Source organism: Trachypithecus francoisi, unplaced genomic scaffold, assembly GCF_009764315.1.
Source record: "Trachypithecus francoisi isolate TF-2019V2 unplaced genomic scaffold, Tfra_2.0 Contig01579, whole genome shotgun sequence".
Lineage (NCBI taxonomy): Eukaryota > Metazoa > Chordata > Mammalia > Primates > Cercopithecidae > Trachypithecus > Trachypithecus francoisi.
This window is the reverse complement of record NW_022681442.1, coordinates 15383838-15406627: the sequence shown is the minus strand read 5'-3', so window position 1 is coordinate 15406627 and position 22790 is coordinate 15383838. Positions and strand designations below refer to the sequence as shown.

General features: G+C 44.1%; 1 protein-coding gene across 4 annotated transcripts in view; it reads right to left on the bottom strand.

Moving 5' to 3' along the window:
* Window positions 1-5892: 5892 nt before the first annotated feature.
* The window catches only part of GFRA1 (GDNF family receptor alpha 1), a 227051-nt gene continuing 210153 nt past the window's right edge, over window positions 5893-22790 (bottom strand). For 3 of the 4 annotated variants that reach the window (XM_033181704.1, XM_033181711.1, XM_033181719.1), the window contains exons 10-11: window positions 14613-14666; window positions 13262-13452 (exon numbers count right to left, since the gene is read on the bottom strand). In XM_033181704.1, coding sequence (XP_033037595.1) covers window positions 13300-13452; window positions 14613-14666 — 207 coding nt within the window. In that variant the 3' untranslated portion in view covers window positions 13262-13299. Of the gene's footprint in view, window positions 13453-14612; window positions 14667-22790 lie in introns of all 4 variants that reach the window. The other variant, XM_033181727.1, reaches the window with a different exon arrangement.

Genomic DNA, 22790 nt, shown 5'->3' with positions numbered 1-22790 from the left:
GAGCCTGGTGACAGTGGACTTTGAGAAAATCAGTGTGGAGAGGAAAGGCCAGATGCTGTCGCAGGGGAGAGCCCACAGGTGGAGGTGCAGGGACAGAAGGGAGGGCGGAGGCTTGCTGGCCAATGGGATACAGGCAGGGAGGAGAGGAATAAGTCAACCTGAATGATGGAACCTGACGCTGGTGACTGGGGAGGTCATAGGCATCCTGAACTTAACAAGGCCACCGTGGGATCCTCTCCATCCTCCTGGGATCTGCTGCTCCCTCGATGTAGCCCTCCCCTGCAAAGGAACCATGTGCACTTGACTGCTGGAGTCCTGCCTGGGAGTGACTGTTGTTCGCTTTTCACCTTCTGGCAGTGGAGCTGGATATGAGACTTACAGGCTGAGTCTGGAGTCAGACTTTTAAAATGTTGCCCATGAAATGACCACTTAAGGAAGTCCTGTTTCACTCTCGGAAATCCCAAATTAAGAAAAAATCCAAGCATGTGCATTGGTTGGTTATTCACCATCCTAAAGGATGACCAATGTAACACCTCACGTTTCTTTAAAAATCTTTTCCTTTCATGGCCTTGAAAATGATGCGATTTGCAGGAAACCTCTTCAGGCTGTTGCAGGATGACACAGAGGTTACAAAGCAGACCCTTGAATCAGGCTGCCTGGATTCAGACCCCATGGTCCCCTCTGATTCATGGGACTTTGCCAAGTTACTTAACCTCTATTTCTTCATTGGCAAAATAGAGACTGCAGTAACTGCCTCGTAGGCTGCCCTGAAAACCCAATGTAATCATCATGCTTAGAAGAGGAACCACCGATGAAAGTAGGGGCCCTCTGGAAACAAGTCTTTGATTCCAGATGTGAAGAGACAGAGACCAAGCAGAGACCCAAACAGAAAAGGACTGTTTGGTGGGGAGGTGTGTTGGGGGAGGACAGAGGCCTGTGAACAGATCTGGAGGTGCCAGTGTCTGAGAAATCTGGGCTTTGCTGGCTTGGTGCTAGTTCTGGGGGTGAAGTGCAACTGGATGTAGGGGCTCCCTGCTCGCATAACACCTGGAGGTCATCGGCTCCACTGGGGCCAGTACTGGCAGCCCCCCTCATTGACCTGGTCCCCACACCTGGGTTTGCAACCTTGAGTCATTTAAGTGTCCAGTGAGGAAGCCACCGCCCTCTGCTCCCTTTGGTGATCCACCAGGGCTGAGGCCCTTGAGCAAGTGAACAGCACGCTGTGAGATCTCTGGAACCCCAGGCTAGGCACATGAAGTTGCCTATTTTCTGAATGATAGCAGGGGTTATTCAATACCACATAAAAACTGCCTTGAAAAACTTAGTAGAAGAGAAAAATACAGTAGACTGTACGGGTGTGCTCTGCAAAAGCAGATAGTAAATTAAAATATTTTGCAATTCTGGCATGAGTGGGAAGATGTCAGAAAAGAAGACAGGGAGCTGGAGGAGAGGCCATGACACAGGGGAAGGGGGCTGGGAGAAGGACTCCTGGACTGCAGGGTCCCCTCTGCCACCGGTCAGACAGACACATCCTGGAATGGGGACGATCAACCAGCTCCCCACCCACCAGCGGGGCTGTCCAGGGAGAACATGCCTGCCTGTGAAGGTGCGCTGTGGACTCTGAACTGCTCCCAAGCTTGGTGACTTCATCTGAGCACCTGAAGCATCTTCCAGTGATGGAAATGTTTGGAAGAAGGAAAACAAACCAGGCTTGTATCAGAGTGTGGCTGCTCTCCTATTCTGATACTGGACCTTCCCAACTGATGGGCCTGGGGATTCACTTTCTGTTACCTGGAAGGGAAGTAAACTTATGCCAGAACAACACATCCCAGAAGCCACGTTTTCCTTATTGCCTGGTTTATAATTTCTTCTCAGTTTGGGTCCTAGTTTTTGTAGCTCCTTTCCAAAAGCTGAATTTCTTGATCTGCTCACTTCAAAGGGAGACGCCCTGGTCCTGAGGTGCTAAGGCAAAGGAAGCTGCTTCTGCCATTCTGTGGCGGACCTCAAGGTGAGGACCGTCAAGTCCAGTGCTTTCTCCCCTGAGGGTTGTCTGGGCGTGGGCAGGAGTGGGAGAGCTGGAGATCTAGAATCAGACGGGGACTAGGGACCAAAACATTTTCCTAAGCCAGCCAGGGTCAGACATTTAAGACCTGCCCCTACCACCTCCCCTTGTCTGCTGTCCCCAGACTGAAGACAGACCAGGCTCAGAGGGTGACAGCTGGAAGGAGATTCTGAGGAGGATGGCTGAGCACCCCCAGAAGTCAGAGCTGGGTCATGCACTTCCCAAGTTGTAGGATACCAGGCCAGCAAGGTTTCTCCGGGCACAGCCTGTGGGTAAATGAGATTCTTTAAAACACTTAGGCAGGCTTTTGTCACTTGGTGTTAACTGTATACGTTGCCACTGCTTTAATTGGTTTTATGTCTGGAATGAGGGACTGAAATGGAAGTGTGAGTCTAAGGGGAGCAGTCCCGGCACTCAGATGGCTTGTCATATTTCTTTTTAAATCTGCTGTTCTTTTCCTTAAGGCAAGGGAGGTAATCTAATTACCTTTTGAAGACAAACTTATGCCGCATTATGCTGACTTGGGCAGCTCTCAGAACATAGCCCCAAGTGTGGATGGAGGGAAATGTGGTAGGGCCGAGGGGTGTGGGTGTACCTGCGAGCTTTCCTGCTCAGAAGCCAGGAGACTTTCTCCCCACAGGCCTGCGAGCAGAAGAGGATGTCTAAATGGGCTCTGACATCAGAAAACAGAATTGGAATTCCACCCTGGCTGTGTGACTTTGCATCAGTCATTTGCTCTCTCTGAGCCTCAGTCTCCTCAATTGCAAAATGAAATTAAACGTATCTGAGCTCCTGTGAGGACTGAATGAGATCATGTGCATACAGCCCATCCATCCCCAGGCTTGGTGCATGGTGAGCACCCAGCAACTGACAGCTGTTACTATCATGAGCCTTCTGAGAGTACCGTCTGCAGGGTGGGGTTCATTCTTGGAAGAGCTGACCCAGCCTCCCCTTGGGCTGGGAAGGCCCTGCATGGAAATGACTCACCCTTAGGTTGTCAATCACAGGGAGAGGAGTTATTTTAAAACCCTCCTATACAACACAGTGCACAGCAGGTGCCCCTAAGGTGCCTCTTCCCTAAATTGCGGCAATTCATCTTGCAGGAGGTGCTGGTGGGGGCAGCCACTCACTGCTTCTTGGGCTGTGCAGGGCTTGGCTGACTGCAGCAGGGAACTCTGCAGAGCCCTGGGAGCGCTCTGAGTCAGGGCTGCATCAGCCTCTCTCCTCCGAAGAGCAAGGCTCAGAATCTGAGCTGGGTTCCAGAAGTTGCACAGCTTGTCCTTCCTTTACTTTTTATTCTCTAAAAACAATGGGTACAAATAATATATGGATACAGTAAAAACTATGTAAAAACTATATCTAGGGAATATTCATGTCTGTTTATTATCTTTCTAGCTACCTATTTATGGTCAATTACCTATCTATAGAAATTTATCATCTATCATCTATTAATATCTCTATCTCTACCTATTTATATCTACATCAATTATCTAGCCATCATCTATTATTTATCTATAGTTATTTATACTTATCTACCTCTCTATTATCTACCTAGCATCTATTGCCTACCTGTATCATCTATATATCTATTGATCTACGTACATCTAGCTGTCATCTATTTACCATCTATCAATCATCTATCTATACCTACCTATATCTATACCTGTCTACCTATATCAATGTAGAGTATATCATCCCTCTCTCTGTCAATCATCTATCTATGATCTATCTCTATCATCAATATTTGTCTACCATCTATCTTTTTAAACTCCATACAAGTAGGACAATATTTTTCACCGTCCTGTACCTTGCCATTTCACTCAACACACTATAGACCCCTTTTGGTTTAGTGGATGTACGTCTCCCTTTTTAAAATAGTTGCTTAATATTCCCTCACCTAGCTGCGCTATAAGTTCTTTAACCAGATCACTATTGATGGGCATTCAGGTTGTTTCAAGTCATTTGTTATTACAAATTATTCTGTGGTAAAAATAGTATTGCATGCGTCTTGACACCCTGTATAAGAATGAAGGGCAAATTCCTTGCAGTGAAATTGTTGGTTCAAAGGAGATGTAGATTTTAAATTCTGATACATATTGTCGTACAGTTTTTGCTTTTTTCTTATTGTCCTTATTTATATAACCAGCCAGGCCAAACGCTCACCTTATCTTTTAAATATGGTGAATTATCTGTCTACCAGCCTGGATGGCAGACATCTCTGTGAGGCTAAAGCCCATCAGGGCATCCAGCACTGCCAGTTTATGGGACTTTTATGGATACCCCTGCTCATATCTTCGCATCACTGTGTTCTCGTTTATGTTTTATTTATGTCACCAAACACAAGCAGTCTTGTATCTTGTTTCTGTCACAGATTTTATTCACTTTCTTGGCATTTCTCTCAGGGTTTTATTAGTCATTTCTTGTTCCAGCTCCTAAATTTTCTATCACCTGCATCCCAGGGATTTGGTTGCATTCCGAAGATGATTAGAATATGAACGGACAGGGGTAGGAGGACCCTGAAGGTCCCCAGGGCGCTCGCTGCGGCTCTGTCTCCCACTTCTGCTTGATGATTCTGGGAGTGTTCTAGTCCTGCCCATCCCCACGGGCCCTGTACCATCTGTGCTGACAGCTGGGGTTCATTTCTCCGGGAATGAACTTGGGGATTTCTGCAAAAGCTGTCCCGAGAAGCCCAGAGCCAGGTGAGCTGCTGGAATCTAGGCTTTTGTTATACCTTTAAAACACCAGGCCGAGGTCCAAATGTTCACACAAATTTTTCATCCGAACCAACTTGGGGATTCTGTGGAATCATTCTAAACTTGGTCATCTGAAAGCAGAGCCAGGAAGCAAGACAATAGGAAAGCCCAGCTAAAAGAAAAATCACAAGAGAACAAAAGCGTGTCCTGCAGAATCCCAAGTGAAATACAGGCTTCTGTCTTAGAGCAAGCAAGGTCTTCTTGCTGTTTCAGGGACTATTAGTTGCATACTGAAGCAAACAACAGTAGCAATATTAATTACTATGTTTTATGTCTTAACATTTTGCCTTAAAAGTTCCTGGCAGTGATAAGGATGCCAAAGATGATAACTTCCTCAGGGAAATAGGGGAGTCATATTTTGCGCAGCCACCTTCACCATCCTAATTCATGGCCTCATGTGATGTTAAATGATTCTTCTTGGCCAGGCACTGAGCTAGATGCTGGAAACAAGAACAACCACCTCATTCTAAGTCTTTATCTTTTATCAAAATACTATTTATAAGCCTATAGAAATCATACAATACACATATGATGGTAACTAGGAATCCACCAACCCTATCCTCTAATTATAACATTGTATTTTGAGAACATAATATAAATGTCAGGTGTGGGGTAAAGCCCAGTGCTGTCTCCCCCGCAGGCTCCTACACTACACCCTGCTGCCTTTTGCAACTCATATATGAGCAAAAGGTTGACTCTGAAATAGTGGTTCTCAAGCAAGGGTGATGTTGCCTAGGCTCAGAGGACCCTTGGCAATGTCTAGAGATAGCTTTGACCACATGTGTAGATGGGGGGCTACCAAAGGATGCGGCTGAACATCAACAATGTATAAGATGTGACAAGCCCATTCACCCAAAATACAATTATCTGGCCCTGAGTGTCAATAGTACCAAGGTTCGGAAACATGGTCTGGAAGTATTTGTGGCAGCCACACTTAGTCCTTCTGATCTGTTGTCAAGAAAACCCATTGTTTTGACACTGGGGATTTCTACATGTTTGCAGATTTCAAGAGCGTTTTCCGGTGAATGGGATAAAAGAAAAAGACACCACAATGATTTTTCTTTTTTTTTTTTTTTAAAAAAAAGGAAACAATGTTTATTAGGATATTCTGGGGTGCGAGGATGGCCAAAGGGACTATGTACATTCTGTAGTGCTTGAGCAATAGGCTAACAGAAAATTCAAACATCACAAAACCACTTCCAAAGTCCAAATTGCAAAACTTGTACTCCTACAGGAGATGTTCTTCCACGGGTGTTGGCAATAAAGGCTGTTGCAAAACAGCTGTGTGAGGAAGCCGTGTGGGAGTGACCCCAGGAGAATGTCCCAGTGTCCTCTGGAAAGCAGATACACAGGACGATGAGACAAATGTGTCATCTTCTACCAGTGGGAAGCTCAGTAAACACACAATAGAACATGGAGACGTGCCCGAAGCCTAACCGGAGGCTTCTCAACAAAGCTCAGTCAACCCCTCACCCCTGTTCTGAGGAGACTGGTTGTCTGAACCCCTCACTCGGGAAGGAATTAAATCAGAAGCCGCCTTCTCTACTCCACCGTACTATAAACCTGCATGAGACAGAACGAACATAAGCTGAAACATACCCTCAGGTTAAGAGTGAAAAATGCAACACCATCCAAAAGAGTACAAGAAAAAAATCCCACAACCTAAATCTCACACAGCTTCTCAGCAGGAGTTGGATTAAACTGAGAAAATAATTTCAATATCAAGGGATAATGCACGCAAGATGGGAAAACTCTTTAAAGCAAACTCTGCAGTGAAAAGTGTTTCCCCCACTCCCTTGGGTGAGGGAAGGGAGAAGAAGATAGATAATGAGAACTATAAGGCCCTGGATTCAGGTTTCTGAAACTGTTTTTTCAACCCTCGGAGGACAATCAGCTCTTTCTGAATCCAGAAGAGCACATCAGAAATGCCCAATGACAGTAAGACCACAGCCAAATATGGCAGGGCAAACTGATTTGGTTCTGCAATTTCCATTCTCCTTCTCCACATTTGAGAAATGCCATCAGCTACAGCTAAATAATAGTAATAATAATAATAAACAATTCCAGATCAAGCATGCTTGATCAAGCGCACCAGGAAGATAATGCTGGATCATATAACTCTCCAATCTGTGTGTGTGTGTGTCTGTGTGAGACAGAGAGAGAGAGAAAGAGAGAGAATCACGTATTATTGGTGGAGCCTTATGAGCCAGTGAACTGAGAAGGCCCAGGGTACCTTCACCTGCACTGCCACAGTCACCTGGTCTGGCCCCAGGTAATCAACCTTTACTGATTTTCAATAGCCCTGGTTCCCTATATTCAGGACATCCACTGGATTTTCTCATTCTTCTTCCTACTTCACTCTAGTCTTAGGATCTGTGCTATGCTTGCAGGTATCGGGGTCAATGTGCACAGTCGAAGTTTTGCTCCTTTGAGCCCTGCTGTTTGCTTTCCTCAGCTAAAGCAGCTCTGGCATCTCCAATTCCCACCTGCACCACGGCCGGTACCTGACAGTTGTGACTTCCCCACCGCTGTGCCTACCTGGCCAAGCTCATGGCCCTCTGAGGCCCAGACGAGTGGCCGCCTAAGTGCTCCAAGGTGGCCTTTTAGGCTCAGGATGAAGGTGGGTGTGTTTGCCTTCTCTATCATGGAAGAGCTGGATTTGTCATTGTTTGCACATGGCGCAGGACTTACCCCCTGGGAGACTGAGTCTAAGTTTCATGAATGATTTTGTAAAGAGAATACAGCGTCTCCGAAGGACGTGAAATGGAAGGATTCTGCCAATCTGGAAGGGATGGGTTTCCCTAAGCTGCTGTCAGAGGGCCCTGTGTTCTCAAGTTCAGCTCCAAATGCTAGTTCATTCTGTCAGAGTACTCACTCAATAAATGTGCTGACTGGATAAGCATTTGATGTGGCTTCTCAGGATACTGATGGAGAACTTGTCATCCCTGGTATTCGTCTGGGATTGGGGGAGTGGTCTTACCTTTCTTGTCAGCATCCTGTGCTTGAGGCAGATTAAAATCTCAGCGGACTAACTGGCGAATTTTTCACAAAGTCTACCCCCATTTTGGGCTCTGTCCTTTCTGGCAGATGTGAGCCTGCTGGGAAAGATGCTAGTTTCTCACCTCTCAGCAGGAAATGCCATGGGCAGATTTAAAGTCACTTGGATCCCAATGCTTTCTCAGACCCTTTCTCCCAGGTCACCCTCAAAAACCTCAGGAGGACACATTCAGGATCAATACAGCCCAATGCCAGGAATATGATGCCAATAGGCCAGTTCTTGCTACTGTATGACAGAAGAAAGCCCTTAAATGTCAAGGTTTTTCATTTAACCAGTTTCTGAGTACCTACTATGGGTCATGCTTTCTGCTGAAGAAGCATGGGTGTGAGCAGCAAGAGATGTTCAAACTAAGGAAGAGGCTAAAGATCTCTGGCCAGTCTCCTGGCACCCTACAAAACAAAACTGGGGATTGGTAAGAAAGCCTAGCCTGAGATGAAGAGAAGAAAATCAGAGAAAACCTTCTATTGATGCTGGTGCTGGGCTTGGCAGCTGCCCTGGAGCAAAAATTAACTCCCCATGGCAGTGGGACAAGATGCTGATACTGGCACCTGCCAGAGGCAGACAGCCGAAGTCGCAGCTGCGCTGGTCAAATGAGCTTGGAGACCTTAGGGGGCTGAGACCTCAATGACTATTAGCAGGCTGTGGTTCTCTGCAGGCAGTTTATTGGAATAGGGTTTGTGCGCCTTCTCCACCCCTCTGGGCTGGGTCTCAGAACAATCAGAAGTGCAGGTGGCACATTCTGCTGAAAACCACCCCTGCATGGTCTCTGGGAGGGAGGAGAAGCTCATCAGAGACACTGGGAGCAACAAAGGGATTCCTGGCAAGGATAAGACCATCCCCAATCCCAAAGCTAAGAAGAGAGAGCTCAGAGGAGAGTTAGCTGGAGGAACTTTGTATTTGGGGATTAGCATCATCTTCAGATCATCTGGCTCCTGAGAGAGGCTTCTCTGTGTTAAAAGATATCTGTTGGAACACAAAGTAATTTGGGTCGAACTAAATTTAGAGCGATTACGATGAAGAATTGGGGAGGGCAATACTTAGGCAATAAAGAACAAGGTGGTGGAGGGAGGCCTGAATAATAACGATGAAAGAGAGCTGAATCAGCCAATATCCTGATATAAATGAAATGTCCTACAGAATACATCCCAGGTCGGAGGTACTGGCAAAAAACCACAGATTTAAGGCCTCTGCAGTGAGAATCTTTTTCAGAGGTCCAGCCCTTACAAAGAATTCTAGACAACAGACTTAAAACAAATGGTCACTTGAGAAGCAGAGCTGTGTCAAAGTCAAGAGGTGTCAGATATACACTTGAGATATCTATCTTAGGGACGAGAGAAAAATGTAGCTTCTAAGGGTATCCAACCAAATACCCACTTGTTTTATTTTAGAATTTCTAATAAGAAATTTCTTCCTCTGTCATTCGGATATTTTTATTAGCTCTGGCTTCCTGTCTCTAAATAACTTCTGCCTGATTCAAGGAACTCTGGCTGTTCTGTTAGAAGGTTCCTATTCTGATCAGTAAGGAACATCAGCGGACTCTGATCCATTCACCCTTCGAACATGGCCCACTGTTGCACCTTGATTTTGCCTTATTGCTCCAACTCTCCAAGCTCAGATGGGCCTTCTGCTGTCACTGTGCCCAGGCCAGTGGTAATTCACTCCTGCCTGTTGTCATCGCTTTTAGGTTGTTCTTGAAAAGATGGGTGTCACACAGTCTGATTTGCTTTATCAAAGAGCAGAGGCAAAAGCAACACAGATCATGGGGTTATGAATCCAGGAGATCATCAACAGCCTCAAAAGAGAATTAGAACATGTGAATTCATTTAAGCAGCCCTTTTCTGGTCTGGAGTTTATTGATTCAAATACATCGTGCATGTCTAACTGCATGAATGAAAACTTATTTTCCAAAAGACAGCTCCTCTGAGGCCACAATTTTGTAAATAATAACAACAGAAATACATTTCTGCTGAATTCTGAGAAAAGAATTTGCTAATTATATAAACTCCCACTGCTCTTACATCTCTTTTCCCAGGCACTTTACACGGACTCCAAAATGCTTTGGCTCTCCCACACTCCTAGTACAGCAGATGGAGTGCTTGGGAATGTCTGATTTAGAGACAAGAAGGCAAGAGGGAGACGGGCAGCAGCTAGAAGCGACCCATCCTCAGAGTGTATGCAAGATAGGAAGTGTCTGAATATGGACCAAATCAAAGGCTGGGGCAGCTCTGGAGGAGCCCTGTCGGGTGTTTGAGTAACCTGAAGACACAACTTCTAAGACATTCTTACTACAGCAAAAAAATGTGTTTTAAAAAAAATGAAATGGAAATCACACTCCTATCACATTCTAGATCGTTTGCTATACTTCATGAAAAATAACCTATGTTAATCTCAACTTATACTTTTTTTATTAGAGACTTGAAAAAAATCAGGTATGGAAAAATAAATATGTAATTGGCATTCTCAATTCCTTCTCTATGTTGTGCGCTTCTTCCTTCATGTGCTCTATTAAAAAGGTACTCAAGCATATATCGGTCAAAAATATTCAACATCAAAGTGGAATGAATGTGCTTCTAATCAGTGTGGCAATACTGCCTTTATTCCTCCTCTCTTTCTTTCTGAAATAATAAGTAGGGCATGGCTAGATGTAATCAGGGAGTCATGGGCTGCATGGACCCTAGTTACTGTTTCATTTCATCAAAATTAACTGCAATGAGATACTTCCTGCAAGACACCCAAACCTCAGCAGATAATCCCTGTCTTCACTGGCACCCCGAATGCCCGGACTGAAGGACAGGAAGTAGTGAATCATTTTTGCTTTTAAGCATGCCAAGAAGAAGTGAGACAGGTAAATGATTTAAATCATTGTGCTCCAGTTTTGGGGCAAATGGTGGTGTTTGAGGGTCACTGTGTCAAACTAAGATCACACTGAGTGGCAGAAACCTTGCTTGGCTTGCTTTGATAAGAATCTCTCCAACGTGTTGTCCCTGAACGAGATGCTTCCCCCTATTTATTTAATCAGCAACTGATTTTCAAATTGAGGATTTGGTAACTTGAATATGCTTTTATCACTGAAGAAAAATGAGATCTTTGTTGGTGACAGATGAGGCTTTTCAAAATTTAATTTATATGTTGCCTACCCATGCATTCTTCAATGAAGGCTGCCCTTGTTAGCACTGAAACTCCCATTTCCTCTTTGGTCATCTGAAGCTAATTAGAGCTGCTGTTACTGCAGAAGTAATCAATAGTTTTCTACAGTGGATCACATAGAATCAGATCCCTATGCAATTAGTCCAGTGTAGATACACAGAGATAACTTAATGAAAACAAAATATGCTCTGTAAGAGATATGCGCTCATAGATAACTGGCATTCCAAATATTTTGACACATTTAATGTGTATTCAAAGTAAGAGTCTTTATAGAACTTTTCACTAATTAAATACAGTTGAGTGTCTGCGGAATTTCCCTTGAAAACATTTTGAAGTGAAAAAAGTCAGTACCGAGTACTGTATATTTGTGTTGATTAACATTTGGACACAAATGCACTTTGAACACCAATAGAGCTAAAAGACTATGCCTTTATCTTGGATTTCATGGATTTCCCCTTCCCCCTAGTGATTTGACTAATCTTACAAGGCAAACACCAGCAGGCAAAGGGGATCTGTAGAAACGTGCACCCTGGTTTCCTCCTCCACCTCTCTGCCAATGTGGGAAAAAAGCCAGTGCTCCCCAGCACTTTATCAAGGTGGGATCTCTGCTTCTTTACTTAATGTTGGAGAAAAGTGGCCACCAGTACTTAATCACTGTAGATTCAGAATCTCGCCATCTAAACCAGACTTCGACAGTGCACTTTCGGGTCTACTTAGTCAAGAAAGAGAATAATGGAAGATGATATGTGGTTAGCAAAGCCAGATGCCTTATCACCAGGGTCCTGTTCTGCTGATCTGTGCCAACCAACTCATCGCACCAAACCTAATGCCAACCCTCTTGATCCACAAACCTTCCTTCTTTTCTAACATGGTCTGCAGTCTGTCACGGAGGACATAAAACAAGATGCAAAGCAGATCCTTAATGACCTTCAGACCAAACGGCTCCAAACAGTGGCCAAGACATTGCAGTCAGGACTAAGGACAATCCTTAGGAAAAGAACTGGGCATCCCAGCATGGATGTGCTTCCAAAGAAAGGACAACCTGCCCATGCCCATGTGTCCCAATCAAAGCTGCCTTTGTCAGATAACCTGAAAACCAAGGTGCCGGATTGCATCATGACAAGGGTGCCATGAGATGCTGCAGAACATTTGCAAGCAGCCACCAGTTCCCTCCACAGGTATGCATGCTTGCACTTCAAGAAATAATAAAAGACAATGCTTGTCTGCTCTGTTTCCTCCTGCCTGTCCACGGTCACGTGATGCAGAACTTTCTACTACAGCACGAGGCTTCTCAGAGTCTGCTTTTGAAGAACTATATTTGTGACGTTCATATCGGAGCGAACACTACTTATGAGGGGAAACAAGCTCTGTATTTTTGTAATAAACCATCAGTAAAAAAATGAGACAATATCATTACTTTCAAAATATAGAAAGCCAATAGTTGAAATCATTTAGTAGTAAAATTTTTTCTACATATAATCTCATAAGTGTAAAGAGTATTAGAGCGACGTTTCAGCTATATTGGACTCTTGTTAGGTAAAGGGCTTCTCACTCAGGTAAGGCTTAGGATTAGAAGAGTGCTGTTCAGGGATTGAGGTACTGACTCGGCACACTCATTCCCCACTCTCTATTTTGACTAAAAGACAGATACTATATTTAGATGTGACAGGTGTTTTTTCTTTTGTACAAGAGTGCAGAACTGTTTACAGTACATAAACATCAGCATGGAAAATGCTAGTACATATAGAAAGGTGAACATCAGTACCAGCTGTTTCCACAAAGCCCACTCTTGATAAGAATCTTCTTTGTGGCAAAAAAGCATGGCATCAATGTCAGGTTGAAATTTGTATCATTAGAAATCAATGTCATTAGATGATATATGGGAGTTACCTTAGAAATATTAACTCCTTCTCTAGCTAGGAAAGGCCAGAAGTAAAACTGTTAAAATCATCATCATCATCATCATTGTCATTGTCATTATCATCATCATCAAAAACACAGCCCCAGTTTGCTTTACAGCCCAATTTACAAACTGTCCTTTTAAAATACAGCATATCCCAAAGCCTTCTGAGTTTGGAATGGAGCACTGCATCAGGTTTTTCACAGAAGCCCCGAAGGATCACAAGAAGCTGTCTTAAAAAAAAAAAATGTTCCAGTTGGATGGAACTGTTTCTCAACTGAGCTCCTAAAACTGGAATTTCAGCTATACAAGAGAACAGGAAACAGATAACTTGGTTTTTGTCTTTTTACATGTCCATATTGTATTTTTTTAAATGCAGCTACGATGTTTCTGCTAAAGATAAAGATAATAGGGTAGACAGAGCGGTTACCACCAGAACCAGCAGTGGGCTCAGACCGCAGCTTGGAGGAGCAGCCATTGATTTTGTGGTTATGTGGCTGGAAGCACCGAGACCTTCTTTTTCATAATTACCCTGTAAGAAAGAATGGTTTCATTATCATTCACTGCATGTCTTCTCTCTACCACAGTATACTTTACACTCTCTCTCCCCCCAGCTCCCCACTGGCTGACCCACTCACCAAAGCTGACCAAGATTTTACCACTGAGACTCAAATTCACTGACTTGCAGTTTTATGGGAAGAAACCATGAATCTGGTTTAGAACCAGATACTTTTGATAAATTGGTCAATGCTTACTGCTTGCTCTCCCGTTAGGGATTATTAAATTCATTTGGGGGGAAGATATCTGAGTTCAGGTACCCCTGCCATTCTTTACCTCTCTCTCCAGGGTTCCATGTTGCACAGGTAACTGTTAGCTGTGCAGCACGGAACGCTTCTCCTATCACTGGCTGAAAAGGAATGCTCGCTGTCTGTCCCCATCAGGGAAGGAGGACAGCAGAGTCATCTCAGGAAACTTGCCCGAACAAGTGACAGTTTGTGTAGAGATGGGTCACAGACAGCATTGGAGACAGGCAGAGCAGCCTCTCCCTGCATGAGCCAGTTCAATCCCAGATTTTATAGATGAGGAGTTGGAGAGAGCAAGCGCTTGCTTGCTCATTGCTGGGAGAACCAAACCAGAACTCCAGCTTCTGGACTCCCAGCCAGCACAGCTGTCCTTCCTCAGGACAGAATCCTCCATCCCCGTTGCCAGCACCTGCTTCATCCCATAATGCCAACCTCCTACACAAGGAACCAGGGCCCACACACAGCAGAATTATCGGTCTCCTCACCAGTAAACTGGATTGAGTAATGTAAGTACCATGGGGGCCTGTGGAGGTCAGAGGCACCAGAGTCACCACAGATAGAGAACATCTGGTAGCAGTGAGATTTGCTATGTATCTTCTCTGTGCTGGATGATTTTACATGACTGTGATTACAGAGAGGCTCAGGGCCTTGGAACACTTGTATTAATCCTGGGACAAAGATCCTGGGTCCCAGGCTTACTTCCAACTTTGTGAACTGGAATTCAAAGTCTTCACCTTGCTCAAAGGACAGATGGTCATGGAGGGTGGCTTAGATTTCTTGTAGACTGGATACCTTCTTGTCTTTGAATGCTTTATATGCTACCCTGCCCCAGGGGTCCAAAGGCTATGTTTCTATAAATGCAGGAAGCCTCCAAAAGAAACATACTTACATTGGAAATGCAGAGGTGTGTATTGCCCGACACATTGGATTTTAGCTTCTGTGCCTGGAGAGAGACAAGAAAAAAAAATGCTCAAACATAATACAGAAGAGTAATTACTGATGATCCATTAATCAGCTGTCTAGGGCAATGCTCTCTGATAAATATGTGAGACGCAGCTGTGAGCTCCAAATATAATTGAACATTTTCTAGTAGCCATGTAATAAAGAGATATCAGGTGAAGTTAATTTTAATATATTTTATTTAACCCAATATATTACCATTTCAAAATGTACTCAATATTAATAAGCTACTTTACATTCTTTTTGTCCAGTCTACGTGTTCAGAATCTGGTGCGTTTGGCATGGCACATCTCAATTCCAACTTACCCCATTTCAAAGCCAAGTGGCTCCTGAAGGAGCAGCCCAGGACTAGGTTACTAAAGAAAACGTTTTGAAGTCATCCCTCATTTCTTAAAGTTAATTTTTGGGAAGTACCTCCTTCTAGGTAAAAATATTGCAATAAACATCTGCATTTATGAGTAATATAGACAGAGGCCTTCCTGAGCTTGTTTATTTGTTCATTTGTTTATTTGTTGTTCCAGTCAACAAACCCTTACTGAGTACCTGTTTACCAATGCTGGGTATATGGTGATGAACAAAATAGGACCCGGTCCCTGGGTTCTTGGGGCTCCTCTCTAGTGAGGAAACTACTCACTAGTCACTGTTTAGGATCACATAGAATCAGGGGCTAAGGCACAGGGCAGGGACCCTTTCAGATGGGCATCCTCAAAGAATCACACAGAGCATTACGGATCCTCAATGTAGCCATTTGAAAATGGTTTCCCGAGCAGTTGCAAGGGGACTGGGCTGTGAAGGCACTGAGTTCCCTGTTTCTCCTCAACTGGAACAGCCCTGCACTGGGCTTCTACCTGATAATTTCATCATAGGAAACGTCCCATTGCTCAAATAATGACAGTGTAAATGCATGTCCAGACAAGTTAAGTGACTAATTCAAGGTCACACAACAATTTACTTACAGACTCAGGATGCAAACCCAGTCTCTTCAATTCCTAAATGAAAATGTGCTGCCTCCTGCATCACAGTGTTTCTCCCTAAAATCCACACAAACAACTCCCACAATGCTCCTCCCTCATCCCCAGCAACAGGAGCCATTTGGCATTGACAGACAGAGAGCTTACTTGTCAATGGGCTGAGCCCTGGCTAAGCGTTACACTTGAATCAAGGAGGACCTGAGCAACCAGCTCTGTGTGGCTGGCACTGGCAGGCTGCCTGTTGTGACTTTTGCAACTCCTGGAAGACATGCTAAGCTAAAATGATAGCATGTTCACCCAAGGAGTAATTTATTGACCATAATGCTACTTGGGAGGCATCATAATCTTTACCTATATTTGCATATGCCAGCTGTGAATATGAAATAGAAACCTTTAAACAAGCATCAAGAATAAGACACTGTGAAGCATCCCTGGGCTGTTCAAAGGTCACTAAATGTTATGTATAAGAAGATCAGAGGGGAAATTGGGAGAGGAATTGAACCTGATTCAAAAGCCTACTTTTAATCTATATTAATAGCAAATCTGGTCCACTGCATTGTCACCTACAGAGAGTAATGTGTAGTGCTTTACATGTTTTATTTCTGTTCAAGTTTGGAATTGTGCCCAGACACCAAAATGGCCCTAAAACCTCACATTCTGCCTTTTCTAGGCCATAATCTACAAAAGACATAAGCCCTTGCTAAGGGCCTTTGCATAACTAACAAATTTACTGAATGGCACAGGGGAGGCAGCGTGATTTCTAGACTGGGATGCATTATGCTCTCAAGTTCTTTCTATGCTTGCGGTCACAGCTAAGTTGCACCTCAGTGTCCTAGACCACAGTAGCTTCTAAGAGTTCCAAGGGCTGGGAAGGCTTCTTTCCTACTTTGTTAGGTATGATTAGCACTAGCAGACAGTGTTTTATTCATTGTATACTCAATCTGTGACACTCATTAGCTATACTGCAGGAGTATAATCCTACCATTATTAAATGATTAGAAAGGGGCTTTCATCAATGGGCTAGAAAAGGCCTCTATCTTAACAGGTTTTCTTAAGTGGACTCTGCCTGCATAGGTAGATTTCTGACCCTCATTAGTCACGGAGGGTTTCACACTACATTCAGAATTTATAAGCTTTCAACCAGGGAGACGCGCACAGGTGTAAACTCTGAGGATCTTGTCTTCTATCTGGAAATGGCAGGCATAACTTCAATTACACAAGAAAATGCATTTAGATCAGCTCCAAGTCTGTGCAGTCTCTAAGTTCTTGTTCCCCCAAAGTGGGTACCCCATTGGCCTCTGTATAAAGGAAAAGGTCAGTTTCTGGCCTTGTCTCCATGGAGTCCCATTGGCTAAAGCTGGAAGCAGCGCCTCTCAGGCTCATCTTGCCTGGAAGACCATTCGATTGGCATAACTGGAGGAACTGATGAGTCCAAGTAAGAATGTGCAGCCACATCCCCACAGGGGATGCTCTGAGAAAATGCCTTCTCTCCCGTTAAACATCTTCCCAGCCCCCAGAGGCACTCAGCACTCCAGAGGCTTAGCAGTCCACGCACAGGACTCTAAAGACTCTGCTTACATTGTGTGTTAACAAGCTTCCTACAGAGCTGTCTGGCCCTACAGCAGCAGAGGCTGAGCAGAGAGGCTCTGGAGTTCCACCCAAACCTGGCACGGGCCACTGGCAGCTCTGTGAGTCTGATTAGCAGAATCAAAGGATTGCATATAGGTTTGAGATCTCTTTAAATCTTACACCAAATGAGATGAGGGCCAGAGTGTGTTGGCTGTCTAGACTGGATAGAGTCAACAACAGGCATCATCAGGCTGAGAGTTCAGAACCTCTCACAGTGGGCCTGCTGCTGAAAGAGGGACACAGCCTGGGATGCAGACCTGTGAACTTCTGGCTAGTTGCATGCTTATGAGTCCTGTATGCAGTGTGAACTTCCTGTGGCCACTGAGGGTCAGAAATCTACCTCTGCAGATACAGAGTCTACTTAAGAAAATCTGCATCTTAAAACCCACTTTGGAAGCCTGAGAAACCTGTTATTTCCACATTTTAAAGGCTTTTATCCCCAGCATTTCTGAAAACATCATCAAGCTATCACTGTTGTGCTAGTCAGGTATGATAAATGCAAACAGATAAAATTACAGGGCATCCCCCGCTTTCAACTATCACAAAAAAAGTCCTTACACACTTTAAATGCTGTTTCAGTTGCTGCAAAGTGGGACGTCCCAGGAAAATTAAAAGGAAAAAATAAACCCCAAACTCCTGAGACTTTGTAAGGTATAAGGTAAATTAGAAACTGGAAGACCACCTTTTATCCCTGAGTTACAAACTGGTAAAATGAAGGGTGCAGTAATAGAAGGGCTGGCACAGTGTTCAGGGGCCCTTCAGTGAACCTCACAGCCCTGATCATTATGAGAAATGCAGAGAGCTGACAAAGAGCTCAGCCAGCCGGTACCTATGCAGACACCATGCCTTACAGTTTGTGGTTTTAACACAATATGCCTTTTAACAAGAGATGAAGAAGAGAAGATGCATTTCATTTTTCAAAACATCAGTTTGAACTATTCTTACAGTATGTTGAAAAATGAATTATTTAATCCTTTTTAAGGAAAGGTGTTTCTTAACTCTAATTTATAGCTATAAGGTTTAGGGGAAGCTGCCTGACTCTGAGTTGGGGGAAACACCACCACCGAAATATAGCACACCTCGAGGTTTTCATCTTGAGAACGGGAAGATGAACATCATACTAGAGAAGCCTGTCCCCAAACCAAGCGCCTTCCCTACATTCTGGAAAACCAGGGAAACCTGTTCTTTAGGCACATGAAGCCTCATCTCTCCAGCAGTCGTTGCTCTCATATTATAAAAGTGTCACTGGTGGTAATCCCCAAGTCCAGGCACGTAGCATAAATGAATTTCCAGGGCACTGTAATTGTGGGGGGCCAGACCTCGCCAGTCCCTGGCACCAGAGGGTTAATAAATGCATTAGATGCTGTTAACCTCTGTTACCTGGAGTCAGAGCAGTGCCTCTCCTGCTTTTTACCCCAGTGATTAGCATTTGGAAAGCCTGCCGGGGTGCCAGCAGCTTTCCTGTGCAGAACGCAGAGATGCACACATCATTTATAGCTCTCAGTCCAGTCTCCACGTGGGTTCTGCCCACAGCAGGCTCTCCCCAAGCTCTGGGGACAGGTCAGGCTTGTGAGCAGCATGCTCACTCTGATTATGGAATTGGAGGCTTAAAAGTGCACTCGCCCGGAGCCTGGCCTTTGCTGCCCCAAGACTCCATTTCTGTAGAGAAGCCAGTGTTTAATCTCCGGATTTTAGGCAGCTGTCAGCCAGCAGGGCATGGAACATTTCTCTGTTCTCCTCCACACATAAGAAAAGCCAGTTTCTGCTCTACCTCCAGAAAATAAAACCAGGGAAGTTGCCCAATCCAATAGCAACAGACTGTCCGGTCTGCAGCCAGATAGTCATAATTAATGATGCTCTGGTTCTTTTCTTCCTTGCTTTACTGATTAGAGAGATTTGCTATATTAGGAACCTGTTTGCTTAATGACAGAATACAAGCAATAAACAGAGAAATACACAGACTGTAAAATGCAATCAACTTTGCTCTCCAGCACTCACTAAGTACCTAGCTGCATCTATCACACTTGTCAATACCCGTTTATTAGCATACGAGTCTCTTCTGCAGCACAAACTGGACCTTTGCTAGGGAAAACCACTGTATGAGTTTTTCACACAACAGTCCAGAAGCAGAAGTCCAGAACTCAAAGCCATTTCTCAGTTTAAATCTACGTATTTTATGCTCCCTTGTAAGACAAGCCATGGAAAGAAGAGTATGTACTTAATTGAGGTTAACTGAGCAGAGGAACTGGCTACTAAGTAAGCATCATTCACATTGTAATTTAGTCAGATAGACTCACCTGCTTATAGACTTCAATAGGTAATACTATATAACAATTCTATTGTGTACATGATACCAATTTGTTCAAATTAATTTCTGTACATATAAAGAAGACACAAAAAAGAAGCTCCTTGCTAGTGAATCCAAGCTAAGTAATGGTGGCCCACCCAGTGGTCTGGAGGCTTTTTTTTGTTTTCTTTGACTTTTGGATTTTGCCTATTGACGTTTGGGATTGCTGGGAGAAGTTTTATTGCTGGTCTGGTCTCAAGCAGTTGGTCAGCCTTTCTAAAACGTCTGGCACTGTCTATTTTGAAACTCACCTTCCTGGAGGTTTGCTTTTCCTACAGACTTGGTAACAATCACTTGCAACCACTGATCTGAATAATGTCCAGTAAAGTCAGCTGCATAAAACAAGTGGACACATAAATAAAGCCTGCTCTGAGCCTGTGGGCTTGGGTGTTTTTCTTCCAGAGCCTGAGTTCAGCAAGGAAGGGATGCATTTCCTCCAAGTTGAATTCTGCCAAGCCCCATGGACCCTGGCCCAGGCCAGGAAGAAAACCAGGTGCTGTGAGGGCAGCCAGGATGAGTTTGGGCAAGCGCGCTTCTGAGAAGGGGCTGGAGTAGCCCTGGGTGGCTCTTCTACCACTGAGCCTGGGACTATCTGGTCTCCTCTGCCTGCTCCCCCTGAAGATGCTTTGTCTCTGTGTTGCCTGAATCTCAGCCAGAGGCTTTCATTACATTAAGCTCTTAGAAGGCCTTGTAAAGATATTTCACTCAGCGCAAGTTTCAGGAAGGCTCGGGGTGCCAAGTTTCGTGAGTCTGGGCAGGGCGAGTCGCAGGATGAGGGACCTGCAGTCATACTTTCTTACTCAGAGGAGGCATAGCTCAGACAGGTTGGGCTACGTTTAGGTGAAGCCTCCAATAATGGGTGCATAGCGAGTTGAAATAAAGCCAGATTCCAGATGTGTGTGTTTGGGTGTGGGGATCCTCGCCTTGAAGCTGACAGACAGGCTCTAGTAGCAAAGGTCTTAGATTCCTGGCACCAATGGGACAGTCAGAGTTGAACTGTGCAATTTAGTTTGAGCGTAGTGCCAAGCCTAGATCAGCAACCCTCTTCTTTGACCTGACTGGGGACTGGGCCCCGAGGTGGTCAATTGGGAAATTAAATGAAAGAATAAAATCACTTAGAAATGGTATATCTATATGAAACTTTAACATCTAAATATTTCTTTTTTTTTTTTTTTTGCCAGTTCTAAAATATTTTATTGTTCATATTAATGCCATTTGAGGAAATCATTTTGTTGCAAAGTGGCAAAAAGGAGTTTTTAAACATTAATGTGACTATATTTTCTTCTTTTTTTTGGTCTTTAGTGTTCAGAACTGTAAGTAAAGGGGAGCTGGAAGTGTATCTTTTTTATTATGACATATGTAAAATTACTTTTAATCAAATGATTTTTTTTTCATTTTTTTATTTTTTATTTTTTATTTTTTATTATACTTTAAGTTCTAGGGTACATGTGCATAACGTTTATATCATGTATAACTCCCCAATGCAATCCCTCCCCCTTCCCCATGATAGGCCCCAGTGTGTGATGTTCCCCTTCCCGAGTCCAAGTGATCTCATTGTTCAGTTCCCACCTATGAGTGAGAACATGTGGTGTTTGGTTTTCTCTTCTTGTGATAGTTTAACATCTAAATATTTCTTTACTGATTTTTGGATTATACGACCAGGACCACCTTTATTCTATTTTTTTTAAAGAGTCTATTGATTGGAGTTCCCTGGCTTATGTTTTGCATAAGCCACGTCTATAATTCCTGGTCTACAGTTCCCGGTTGCAGTTTCCTTAAAACAGGAGTGACGTTTGACACTTGCAGAAGAATCTCAGTACACAATATTTCTGTGTTTTTATAATTGCACTCGGTCCTTTATAGTCATCTCACCCACACCTAATCCAAAGGCTTTTTTTTTTGTTTTTAGGAATTTGCCTTTTCAGATATATTCCACTTAGTGTGCATGGAAGGGATTACCCTTTTTTTGGGCTCCTATTTCAGTGATTTACATAATATTTAGCAAATGATGTAAGCAAAAATACCAACTACAACCAGCACAAAAGGGCATAAGAACAAATACAGTTGATGCTTGTTAAGACTGCATCCCAACTGGAGAGAGTGAGGGGCACTTGTGGGCAGAAGAAGCGAAGCCTGCTAGTGTGGTCCGTGCAGTGAGTCTTGTGCAGTAGCCAGTATGTTTGCAGGGGAAGGGACAGGTTGGCTTCTATGGTGAGCTGGCTAAATGAGTGTCAGTTAAGAGAACTTCTGGTACAATTTAGAACTTGCTCCTGGTACTGGCTTGATTGATACAGTATGGTAAAAAGAGCACAGGCTGGCCAGGCGTGGTGGCTCACGCCTGTAATCCCAGCACTTTGGAAGGCCGAGGCGGGTGGATCATGAGGTCAGGAGTTCGAGACCAGCCTGGCCAGCATGGTGAAAATCCATCTCTACTAAAAATACATCTCTACTAAAAATATTAAAAAATTAGCTGGGCATGGTGGCACGCACCTGTAATCCCAGCTACTTAGGAGGCTGAGGCAGGAGAATTGCCTGACTCCAGGAGGCGGAGGTTGCAGTGAGTCGAGATCGCACCACTGCACTCCAGCCTGGGTGATAGAGAGAGACTCGTCTCAAAAAAAAAAAAAAAAAAAGAGCACAGGTTACAAGGTTCCTAGTCCTAGCTTTCCAACCATCATCCATGATTCCAATCATTCTGCCCTACTGTCTAAATCACAGGGTTGCGAAAATCTAATGTGATACTCTAGATGGAAGTCCTTTCAAAATTCAAGTTTTTCTTAGCCTCTCTGTGGTTGATGGTCATTCTTTGATCAAGGCAAAAGTGGGAAAAATGCAAAACCTTACGCTAATTGGGCTTGTGAACATTGTATTGAAGAGAACCAGCTTGTGATCATCTGTGATTCCTCAGATTTGAAAATGAATGCAATGAAAGAGACACAGTCCAGTAAGATATATCAACAGTCCTCCATTAGCTAAGCATTCCCTCGGGCTTCCCTGTCAGTCTCCAGCGCACCATAAAAGGATGCCTGCAGCTTTGCACTTGTAATTTAACACTAATGGCAAGATGGCAAGGAGTGCTGCGTGCAGACTCTGTCTACAGCATGGAGCTACACAGGGTGCCCTAGCTGGGCTTACTTCTTCTTTTCATACCTTCACAGGA